The 12550-nt window shown below is 38.5% G+C and overlaps 2 protein-coding genes across 15 annotated transcripts in view; one reads left to right on the top strand and one right to left on the bottom strand.

The window, feature by feature from the left end:
* The window catches only part of BMAL1 (basic helix-loop-helix ARNT like 1), a 100846-nt gene extending 97018 nt beyond the window's left edge, over positions 1 to 3828 (top strand). For all 8 annotated transcript variants that reach the window (XM_025894165.2, XM_025894164.2, XM_025894163.2 and 5 more), the window contains 3 exons: positions 518 to 620; positions 1304 to 2525; positions 2566 to 3828. In XM_025894165.2, coding sequence (XP_025749950.1) covers positions 518 to 620; positions 1304 to 1464 — 264 coding nt within the window. In that variant the 3' untranslated portion in view covers positions 1465 to 2525; positions 2566 to 3828. The remainder of the gene's footprint in view (positions 1 to 517; positions 621 to 1303; positions 2526 to 2565) is intronic.
* Positions 2761 to 12550, bottom strand: part of BTBD10 (BTB domain containing 10) — a 78026-nt gene continuing 68236 nt past the window's right edge. For all 7 annotated transcript variants that reach the window (XM_025894175.2, XM_073882893.1, XM_025894171.2 and 4 more), the window contains 3 exons: positions 9336 to 9533; positions 6681 to 6791; positions 2761 to 3882 (listed from right to left, as the gene is read on the bottom strand). In XM_025894175.2, coding sequence (XP_025749960.2) covers positions 3572 to 3882; positions 6681 to 6791; positions 9336 to 9533 — 620 coding nt within the window. In that variant the 3' untranslated portion in view covers positions 2761 to 3571. The remainder of the gene's footprint in view (positions 3883 to 6680; positions 6792 to 9335; positions 9534 to 12550) is intronic.

Here is a 12550-nt window from a genome sequence, read left to right as displayed (position 1 = left end):
TTTTTCATTAAAGTGCTATTCATGTTAACATCTGTTTTAGATTTTAAAAATTATTAGTTTTAACTTCAAATATAGTAAATATTGATAAATACATATAAACAAAAGTTCTTTGGAGTTCTCAATTCTTAAAGGTTTCCCTACCAGAAAGCTGGACTGGGAAAACAAATTTGTAATGCCACCTACTGGCAAGATCTGAAATCACTGCCTCTCCTGAAATCGAATCAGCTCACCAAGGTAATTTAGTCCTTGGCCTTAATCATGTGAATAAGGTGATCCAAGGTAGTCGAATGCTCTAGGGATTTCATTCAGCCTTTAAAGTGCCTGTGTGGGCTGAATTATAGAGAATACTTTGGGAAGAGGTTTTTCTTACAGTGACCATTCCTAACAGTTTCTGGTTTGAAATCCTCCAATAGGAAACACTTTCCCCCTACCTTTCCAGCATGCTTCATTTTCTTGATGATCTTGAGTACAGTACTGGTTGAAACTGTTGATATGAAATCTTTACTTTTGTTTGTAGATTTTAAATGGAGGGACTCCAGACATTCCTTCCAGTGGCCTACTGCCCGGGCAGGCTCAGGAAAACCCGGGTTATCCATATTCTGATAGCTCCTCTATTCTTGGTGAGTAGCAGTATCCCTCCTTCCCACTACAATGAGCTTGCACAACGTCTGGCATAAAGTTAGTTTTAAGAACTGAATGAATAAAAACTAAGTTTAAAGGTTTAAAATCGGTTTAAATCTTCAGAGTTTAATGGTTGAGTTCGGGGGGAGGAGGGAGCCTCCAGGTTTGTCCCTGGAACTCAAAAGGAGACTCCAGCAGCCTAGATACGTACAGGCTCTTCCCCCCACCGGGGCCGTCAGCTCTTCACTGGGAGAGCTGCTGAAGGTTCAGAGAGAAAGCCTGGAAGGATGATCAGTAAGTATTTCAGCGGGTATTAGAAGTGGTAGAGTCGGCTTCTCCCATCTCACCCATCTTGTTTGCTATTTGTCTTTCTGGACTTTTTTTATCCCCCCCTAATCCCTACCTTCCTGTTTCTTTCCTTTCGAATCTCCCTCCTTGTAACTGGTTTTGTCAGAATATCAAAATGAGGTCAACTCCAATGCTTTTAATATTTATTGCATTTTAAGCACTTTGTTTCTAAAGAGAATATATTCTGGCAATGCAGCCCCAAAAGCATTCTCTCCCGCCATTCCCACCTTCCTGTTAAGAACATTGTACTTATTAAAAGTGTGCTTAGGAACTGCTTGCTAAAGTTAAACATGCTCTGGTATTCTGACCGACCGGTCTTCATCTCCCCCTGCAGGCGAGAATCCTCACATAGGCATAGACATGATAGAAAACGACCAAGGCTCAAGTAGCCCCAGTAATGACGAAGCAGCGATGGCTGTCATAATGAGTCTCTTGGAAGCAGATGCTGGGCTGGGTGGTCCTGTCGACTTCAGCGACTTGCCATGGCCGCTGTAAACACTACATGTTGCTTTGGCAACAGCTACAGTATCAAAGTGCATTACTGGTGGAGTTTTACAGTCTGTGAAGCTTACTGGATAAAGAGAGAACAGCTTTTATGTACTGTCTTCATAAGAGCCATCTCAGAGCCATTGATACAAGTCAATCTTATTATGTGTAACTTCAGACAAAGTGGAACTAAGCCTGCTCCAGTGTGTCTTCATCATCGATTATTGGGCTAGCTGTGGATAGCTTGCATTAATTGTATATTTTGAATTCTGTTTGTGTTGAATTTTTTAATCATCGTGCACAGAAGCATCATTGGTAGCTTTTATATGCAAATCGTCATTTCAGATGTATGGTGTTTTTACACTACAAAGAAGTCCCCCATGTGGATATTTCTTATACTAATTGTATCATAAAGCCGTTTATTCTTCCTTGTAAGAATCCTTTACTATAAATATGGGTTAAAGTATAATGTATTAGACAGTTAAATATTTTTAATAAATGTTTCCCTTGTTCTATAAATACTGTTCACATTTCAAATAGAAAAAAAAAATCCCTGTGCTGCAGGGCTGGACCAGTTTTCTACCATGGCTATTTCAGGACAATCCATGCCAGTAACATTTACAGTGCCTTTCTGGCCTTCGATAACCGTTCCAGGACTTAACATAATTTCCCTGTTAGCTTAGCTGTACTGTTAAAATAGTTATCCAAATTATTGCAATTTTATGTGAATACAGTGATGTTACTGCTTAACCACAAATTTCAAATCCTATGAAATTACAAATTCAAGATTAGTTCTAACAAATGGGCTTCTTTCCTACAACTCCTCTCTGCTCACGGTTGTGTGGCTTCACACATTAAGTGACCCTGGACCCAAAGCACCTAAGTACTTCCATCCACTTCCTTCTTGAGTTGGGCCACAGAGTATTTTTTTTTAAAAGCATTTGCACTAATAGTTTGCTTAGAAAAGCAGCACAGTATAATGCACAAAACACTGAACCAGTGTCAGAAATTGGTTCTGACACTTAAGGTTATCCTATAACCCAGTAAAGTTATTTCACCCTTCTTCTTAGGTTTGACTAGAAAATGTTCTTTTTTCACCCTTCTTCTTAGGTTTGACTAGAAAATGTTCTTTTTTCAAACACTGCTGTGGATTTGCAGGGAATCTAAGTGCTTCATCACACACAAACCAAATCGGGAGTTCCATGAGCTACTCGGTGGTTTCTAGTTATACTGATACCAACAAGACAGGGAACCTGCTAATTATGAGACTAAGGATCTGGTCAAGGTGTCTATAAAGCTGATCAGAAACATTAAAACAGTGGAATTTTATTTTGATGAAAAACTTGAGTTTACAATCATTTAGTAAATGAAGAGCAAACACTTCATTTTCCTATCCCATAACTCTTAAGGAAAAAAAATTAGTAAATAAATATCTGAACAGATTAAGGGTAAGGCAGACTGGATAATAAACCACCTCTGATGTTCACACTTCCTGCATGTGACTCACTCTAAAAGGGCAAAAACAGCATTGGAGAGAAATAAGATATGGGCATTGGGTCTCCTCCAAATCATTCAAATCAGCCCAATGATAAATACTCCTTTTTTTGCCCATCATGGGCAGCAAACTATACACATTTTACTGAAGGAATACTTTGATAGAAGCACTTATTTCAGTTATATTGTGCATCACAACTATAAAAATGGCTTGAACAGTTCCATTTAACCACCATTTATAAAGTGCAACTATGTAATATTCTACGTTTTATCTGGGGTGTGATGAGTATCAATCTAAGCTGAAAATACCCCAGCTGCCAATTTTCACCACTTCTGAAAGTATCGAGATGTGTGAAAAAGGACTGTTCCCCCATACAAAGAACCAATTTCACAAACCTACTGGTAAACAAATACATTTATATAACTGGAACCTCAGGATGCTAGAGTTGTACTCATTTAAAAAAACCATTCAGCTACCTTTGGTCTTTAAAAAAGCCTACACTGCAATATCCTAAACATTGGCATGTGCATCTCACGATGAAGAGAGCAGCCTTGCAGTGCAGAATGTGCAGAGTGCAGCGTCACCGTGAAGAGCATGCTATGGTTTCAAGGGACATCGGCATCACAGCATCGGATTCTGTGCATCAGGATCGAGGTCATTGTTGCCAGAAGGGGGATGGATAGGGAGAATATCCAGCTCATCCACTTGTGGAGTTGGGTGCATGACTACCAACTGGTCCTGGGGAATGTCTGCGGCAGCTGCTGCAAGATTGGTGATAGATTTACTCTTTACACACTGAAAGTCTACATGCCGACTCTTTCCTTCTTCCTTCTCCCAAGACATTCGAATAAAGGGTCTTTGGACATAGTTGTAAATCACTTCTGGGCGGCCCCCAGGCCTCTTCTTTACTTTTTCTTTGTAGGTAGGATAACCTGGAGGAGAGAAAAGTTTTAAAAACTGAGGATACACACATACATGAGTGTGCACACAGTCCTGCACACTTCTCACCCAAGTTAGCCTAAAGAGGGCTTTCCAGCTGTAGTTCCTGAACAAACAAAACAAAGAAAGGAAACCAATATTCCATCTCCTTGGTCATCAGTTCAACAGCCAGACACAGAAATCCTGCTGATGCAATTCACACAAGCTTCCACCATCCTCTCAGCCACTCAATACACCAACCACCAGAAAAATATTCTTGAAGTAAAAACATGGAGGGGATAGGTCCTAAATACAATGGTGGGTAGTCTGGTGCATCTTGGGCTCTATCTGTGTATCCTTAATATCCCTGAACCCTTCCCTTCACAGGATTATCTGGCCTCGAGGCCTGCAATTTATTGCTATATTAGCCTTCTAATTTCCTTAAACCTAAATCTCATCTTTATATTGCCTTGGGTTTTTTCTTTCTTTCTTTTGTTAAAAGATAAAGAGCTATAGAGTTCTCCAGCTTCACTGGTTCTAGGTATACTTCTGCACCTAGATCAGCAAAGCCAATATTTTAAGCCCTTTATCATTTTAACACTACTCCCAACAACCAAGCAGTTCATTCAGATTGGCAATTCCAAAGCTGCTTCCCCTGATTAATTATACCTTCCTCTTCTTGGATAATTACTGAAAAGTAACAATTAGTGAAGACAATTCTAGTTTGGGAAAAGTTTCAGTCATTTACCAGTAAGGCAATTTTTCCAACGATATATACTCCTTAGAAACTATTATAAGTCCCATCCGTCCCTCCTACTAGCAAGAATTGCTAGTTTAGACCAGGGATTGGCAAACATTTTCTGTAAAGGGCCAGATAGTAAATATTTCAGGCTCATTTTCAGCTTCTCTTGTAAACTATGCCACTGTAAAGTGAAATCAGCCACAGAAATACATAAATGAGTATGTCTATGTTCCAATAAAACTTTATAAAAAACAGGCAATGGTGGGGGGTGCAGGCAATGGGCTCATGGGCTACAGACTGTATTAGAATCAGAAAAAACTAGAAAGACCTGTATGTATGTGGTTCAGGTAAGGGGGCTCAGGGGCAAGCAGGGCTAAAAAGGTATTAAAGACCCTCTGTAGAATGTATTGTTTCACACTTCCAGTCAATTACCATCTGTAGGGCAGCACTAGAGACAGAAAGGTCTCCAGCTCCATTCCCTGGTCCTTGATTCCTCTTAGACTATTAGTCTTTTTTTTTTTTTTTAATTTTTTTAAATTTTTTTTTGAAGATTTTATTTGACAGACACAGAGAGGGAACACAAGCAGGGGGAGTGGGAGAGGGAAAAGCAGGCTTCCTGCGGAGCAGGAGCCCGATGCAGGGCTCAATCCCAGGACGCTGGGATCATGACCTGAACTTCAGGCAGACACTCCTCGACTATTAGTCTTTAAAATTCCCACCTCATCATAGTCCAATCTGTCCTCCACACAGAATCACCACTCTGATACAAGTGTAATCAATCGTATTACTTAAAATGCTTGAAAACTACCAATGGTTTCCTCATGCTTCAAGGGAAAGTCCAAAGTCCCTCACATAATGTATAAGGCTTTTTTACAAACTGGTTCCAACCTACTTGTCATCAAGCTTCAGCTCAAATACCTCTGCCTGAGAGAGGCCTTCCTCATCCTCCTAATCTGCAGTAGCTTCCAGGTGCCTTCTCTCTAGCTCTGACATCAAACAGCTAAATACCACTCTTTACAAAATGACACAAGACAACACACACTGGTGACGCTAATGTGTCAACAATTCCACTATGTTTTTAAACCCAAAGTCTCTTCCCCTTCCTGCCAAGATCCTATTTCTGTTCATTCTTTCTCCTATGTCTCAGCAGCCCATTACTGTGATCTCCCAACAGCTCAATTGGTCATTGATTAACACCACTGTCTTCATTATCAGCATCACAAACATATGTTGATAAATCACTATGTGACAGGCCCTGTTTTAAGTGTTTTTCATGTATTAGTTCATTCTGTCATAATAATCCTTATTCATGCTCCTGTTTTAGATGAGGAAACTGAGGCACAGAGAAGTTAAGTGCCCGGGCCAAGGTCATACAGTTATTCAGTCACAGGATTTGAACACAAGTTATGTGGCTCCAGAACCTTTAATCTTTACACTATGCCACGTTATGCCAAGGGAAATACTTTGTTCTTAGTAAGGACACTTTAAAATAAAAGAAGTATCTGACACGGCATATGGAAAAATCCATTTAAATCACAAAGTAAAAGTAATCTAAAAATGTATGCATTCAAAAAGTTGAAATTAAATTTGAAATCTGTATTTAAATTGAAAATTAGTTAATTTGAAACTAAGTATCTTAAGAACCAGTAAGCTATTAACATGCTTCTACATCCATTTTCAGATACTTTTAGCTCTGTTGGGCTTTGAGGAACACCAACAATCACTAATGGGCAAAGAGCCCTGCCAATCTCACGGGAATGTGTACACGTGTGCCCAAACACACTACCTGGGTTCAGGCAAAAATGCATCAGGTGATGACCTATGGCAGAAAAGACAAATTCACTTCTCCCTATTGTTAGGGGATCTTATGGAATAAATAATAATTTCTAATGGCTATCTTTTCAGATAAAGGAAGTTTTGTTATTTATAGGTCTACTGCATGCGCATTCATTCAGTCATCATTTGAGTTTTCACAAAGTATGCATTTCTCAAACTATATTCTAAATGGGATTTGATTTTTAATTTTTTTTTCCAAAAGAAAATTAACAGAAAATAATGAAAATGTCTTACCTTCTATTCCCAATCTAATCTTCTTAAGACCCCTCTCCTTCAAAACTGATTTGGCCACATCTCTGTTTTCAATGTACTTGAAAAATCTATATAATTTTGTGCTATAAATAACTGGAAACAAAAAGACAAAAATATTTTCTTATTAAAATCAAAGTACTTGGAGATGAACTTAAAATTACCTTGATCATCAAGGGGGCCTGACAACCCTAAAAGCCCAAATAATGGATGCAGTGATGTGAAAGGATGACTAGCCAACATGACAGGATAATTCAGTACAGTTAATGTATAAGCAAATGTCTACTTAAGTTGAAACAAAAAAGCTTTAATAATCAGGTAACCCAATCCATAGGAAGAATCTCCTTCTGAAAGATATATCATATACAAACTTATTGCAATAGGATCTGCCCCACTTTCTTCAAATAAGAGAACCAAAAGAAGATGGCAATATCACATCATTATCAAGCAGGCAAAGTAAAGGACTTTGCTGTGATGCCTACAAAGCCTCGGCTGGAAGGGGAAAAACTGCCGTGTCAGAGAGGACAAAACGGATACATCCTGTATTTCATGGATTGAGCAACTATTAATTCCCCCAAAAGGCAAAGACCCTCCCCACAAACTGTTTTCAATTCAGGCGAACAGACCCATTTAATACTGATGTTAAAAATGGCAGATTCGAGCATGTTCTGCCTCGGTTAGTCTGTTTAGAGCAAACTGGCTTTGCAAAGGACATTCCACTGACAACATGTTGAGTCTTCCAAATGTGCTGGGAACTTCAAGGACTTAGACTGATGGACCTTCCTCGCCTTCTCTCTTTCAGGTGGAGTTATCTCCCTTAAAAGGTGAACTGCAAAGGTTTTTTCAAAAAAAGAAAAACACACTCACAAACCAAACATGCTGGTTTAAGAGCCAATAAAAGGAAAATACGTATACAGATGCTACTCATGGGGTAAATTTGTGATTTACATCCTTAAGATTACTGATATTTTAAGATAAAGATTTGCTGACACCTCAGAATGGATGGTGTCATAATGTCACAGTTAGGAAAATCAGGCTGAAGAGGCTGTGTCTCCTCAAATGAATCTTCTTTAGGGTGAAACATCTTGGCAAGAAATGAAATATTTTTAGACAAATTCAGTAAAAATGTTTTCCGTCCTTTTTAAGCTTCAAAGCTTAAGATGAAAAAACAAGAAAACAAACCAAAAAACATAGACATGGAAAGTGCAACAACTGAAAAGGAAAAGCCAGGTTTACCATAATTCCTCTATCACTAGAATGTCATTTCTGTGTTCCATAGCTGGCACCACTTTCCTGGAGTCAAACTTTTTTGAAAACTAAATGCAATTTATTTTGGTTTGTTCATTCCTCTTTCTTAGTGGAAAATAATTTAGTGTATCTCTTTTAATTTTGGTTAGACTTTCATTTTTCCTGTGTTTTGTTTAACTTTTTATTCCACATATTATTACAGAAAACTGTCAGCAAAGAAGCTAGGAATGAAGAAATACAACAAAAATGTCTGCTACTACAAGTCCAAAGAAGAATCACAACACTCATTAAGTATATCATGCAAAGGAAACATCTCGATGTAAATTCTGAAAAGTGCTACCATAACTTACGTTAAAATAATCTTTTGAAAATCTTTAGAAGTCAAAAAGAAAATCCCTCGGAGTCTGCTTTGTTTTGATTTTAGACACGGATAAGTAAAATGAAAAAATGAGATATTGAGCATTCTGGAAACTTTCTATATTTCTATATTTTTTACTTAAACCCTATTCTTTACCAACTCAACACAGACTGGAGTACAGAACAAGATGCTGGCCTATTTTTACCTAGTTCCTCAAAGCATTCTTTTAACTCTATCTTCTCAAATCTATAAAACAGCTCAAAAATACTATACTGGGTTCATCAAGAAAAATAATATAAATTTTCTGAAAACCAAAAATTCAAAAGCTCTAATCAGAAAAGGTTTGCAAGTATAGTAAGGAAAAAGTCATTGTTGCTCAAGATAAGCTCTTTTGGTCAGAAATACCTAACTATAGTTCCACAAAGCTTTTCAAGAATACCTAACTATAGTTCCACAAAGCCTTCTGAAGGCTCACTATAGCCTCCAGGAACACACATACTAAAAAGGGAACATGTTAGAACTTAGAGTCACCCTAGAAATCAATGTGTTGAAGCTTCTCATTGGATATACAATTAACAATTCATCTAAAAAACCAGCTGATTGTTTATAATCTATTTACTCCAGGATCTACTTCCCTAGAAGACTTCTTTCTAAATGCAAAGAAAAAAACTCCATCAAGATCCAGATACTCAAAAAGAGCAAACCATTTCTGTGCGTGACAGGGATGGGCAAACTTTTTCTATAAAGGGCCAGAGAGTAAATATTTCAGGCTTTGCAAGCCATGCGGTCTCTGCTGCAACTACTCAACTCTGCCATTGTAGCGCAAAAGCAGCCACAGATAATACATAAAAGTTTATTTCTAAAAACAGACAAGAGGCTGGATTTTGACCCACAGGCCATAGTTTGCTGACTCTTGGCATAGGTAAGAGTTCAATGTACTCTCTTTATAAAAACTGTCCTGTGATCAGTATTCTAAAAGATAAAGACAGAATCTGTGATGATTCAAGAGACAGAAAACATGTCAGAGTACTTACTTTGTGAATACTCTTCTCCCATCTGTGGTGGATACTCTTCATCCCAATCAACCACATCATCATCTGTAAGGACTACTATGTGGCATTCTCTTTCCCCACTCTGGGCACTAGCTACCATGAGAGGCAGGATCATTTCTTCCAGGTAAAATTCAAACTGTCTACGAGCACCATCATTTGACAACTCATGCATTAGGGCACCTGAAATGAAACCCACAAAAATATCTCTTTTTTTTGATGACTGATGAGTAAAAGAGCAGAAGCAACACACACACAAAACATTAGATTATTTCAGCATCTACTGTGCAACCCTAGAGACAAAATACAGTGGTTATTCTTTAGTCAACAAAACTTTTCCTAGGAAGAGATTTTACAAACTGTAGAATCTTACAGGAAGAAGGGCCAATTAAAAGCATCTAACACAAGCTCCTTCATTATATACCTCAGGAAGTGATCTACCTAATGTTATAAAATAAATCTGCGAAATCAGAATTTAATTTACCACCCTCACCCTAGCCCAGGGTAGTTTACTATATCATGTTGTCTTCCATCAATATATGCAATTATATTTTAAAAGTATATCCTAAGGATGTTTTCAGATTGTCCATATGAACTAAAATAGCTCCCATAATTCCATCTCCCATGTTTTCTTTCTCAGAAAATTATTCACAAACAATATTAATATTTCAGCATAGGAAAAGAAGTGAACTGGGGGCTTTGGGATAAGGAAGGCAAAGGCCAAGCAAAATACAGCACAGTACAGGACTGATGTAGCAGTCCTGACCCTAGAAGTCAGAGGGGTATAAGATAATTTTGCTTTACCCTCAAGTATAGATATAACAAGTAACTTCAATTTCCCAAATACACGACCACAAAATCACCTGCATTGACCTAGTTTTTTTTTTCCTATGACAATGGCAGTGTCCTATCTCCTATTTAAGGCACTACTAGTTCAGGAACTAATGGGAAGGTTAGAACAGGAACTAGAATTCAATCTAATCTATAGTCTCCCAAGGGAGAGCATTTCCCCCTTAAAACAGGCTGCTAATTACATATTAATAATATACAGTGATATAGTAAGTGATTAAGTAATTCATGTCATTTTTAGCCATGCCTCTCTCTAGGCTGGCTACTTTCCATTGACTTCTTTTTCATTACCTTGATTGTCAAACTCCTGGATATATCAACACATTCTTTTTCCTTTAACTTTTGAACCAATTCCACACTCAGTACTCCTCAAAACTGCTCTCAATATATATTGTCTCCAAATGACCTTTAGATTGTTACAAATAATGAACACCTTTTGATCCTGTTATCTGACTTCAGGGTTGAATCTCTTCTAGGGACCACCACCCTCTTCCCAAAACACTCTCTTCCCTAAGAATCTCTGATGCCATTATCCCTGGTTTTCTTTCTCCTCTGGATGTTCTTCTTTGATCATCTTTGCCAAACCTTTCTCCTCTAGCTGTTAACTGAATACTGATGTTTCTCAAAACAATTTCCTTTTCCTCTCTTACCTTATGCTGGTAATTCCCAGATTTATTCCACTAATTCTTGGCTTCTATATTCTAGATGTATTATATTCAACTACCTTCTGAAAATCTCCACTGGGATGCTACTTCACAGGCACCTCAAACTCAATATATTCAGAAGTGAATTTAATCCTATCTACCTCTCCCTGCAGTGTTTTCCAAACCAGTAAATGCCATCATCATCCATTCATTTCTCAGAATCATCTCAAAGGAGTGCAGGCACATAGTAGGAACTTAAATACTTGTAGAACTAATATATGAAGCCTTGATTCCTCTTTCATCTCTTAATTCAACCATTCCCCAAGCCCCATCAAGTCCACCTCTCAAATGCACCTTGAATTGTGTCATTTCCTTTTCTGGAAGACTCTAACCAAAGAAAACTGCAGAATCTCTTATGCCACATGCTTTTCTGCAATGGGACATCTCCTCCCTGGAGGTGGCGTCTAATTCCCCTCCCCTTTAACCTAGACTGGTCATAGTGACTTGCTTATAACCAGGGGAGCATGGCAGAGGTGACAGTGCATGACTTGCGGTTTAGCTTTGGTCCTGGATAATGCTGACTCTCCAAGTGCTTCCCTGCTGAACCCAGTCTCCAGACTTGGAGATGCCCCAAGATGCATGCAGAGGCCACATGTAGTCCTAGCTGAACCCAGCCTTTGAGTCTTCCCAGTGCAAGCAGCAGACTTGTGAGTGAAGAAGCCTGCAGTCTTCTGCATTACCTCAGCCCTTCAATTATTCATAAGATGAGACCTCAGACATCGTGAAGCAGACACAAACCACCTCTGCTGTACCTTGTCTGAATTCTTGACACATAGAATAAAAATTACACTTTATGCTAAGTTTGGAATGGTTTGTTACATAGCAATACTTAACCAGAACACACTCCATCCTCAATGCCCCCACCAAGTCCAAGTCACCCTTAACTCTCACCCAAACTACTATAAAACCTAATTACATTCCCCCATTTACTTTTGCCCCTGTGTAATTCGTCTTTTCCACAGCACCCAAATTATGCATCTCCTCTAGTTTAAATCTTTTATGGCTTATACTATCCTTAAAATAGAAGTCCCAAATCCTCAACTTGGTCCACACACACACACACACACACACACGTACACCATACATATATACACATACATATATCCTGCACATAAATTTAGTCTGGCCCATATTTCTCTCCTGAACTTTAAACATGTATACCCAGTGCCTCACTAACCATTTCCACTTGGATGTCTAATAAGTATTTCAAATTTAACATGTCCCAAATCAAGCTTCTAAATTTCTGCTCCCCATGAAGTCTCCCGCATCTCACTTAATGGCAACTCCACATTTCCACTTAAAGTCCTCTCTCTCTTCCCCATCTCATAACTCAATCAACAGGCAAATCCTGACAACTCTGCCATCCAATATATCCAGAATTTGACACCTTCCCCTGCTTCCACCCTGGTTTAAGAGATATCTCTTACTTGAATTATGGCAATAGCTTCCTAAATATCCCTTTACTTTTACCTTAATTCCCCTCACAATCCATTTCCAACACAACAGCCAAGAGTAATTCTTTTAAACCACAGTCAGATCAGGACTACAGCACTGCACAACTCTATACTGAATTCTGTGTAAACAGCGCTCCCATGAAATGGTACAACCTCACAGATCATATCACTCCTCTGCTCAAAACACTCCAAT

This window comes from Callorhinus ursinus, unplaced genomic scaffold (assembly GCF_003265705.2).
Source record: "Callorhinus ursinus isolate GAN/ISIS: 27379988/994484 unplaced genomic scaffold, GSC_fseal_2.0 scaffold49, whole genome shotgun sequence".
NCBI classification, from domain to species: Eukaryota; Metazoa; Chordata; class Mammalia; order Carnivora; family Otariidae; genus Callorhinus; species Callorhinus ursinus.
This window is presented reverse-complemented; position numbering and strand designations above follow the sequence as displayed.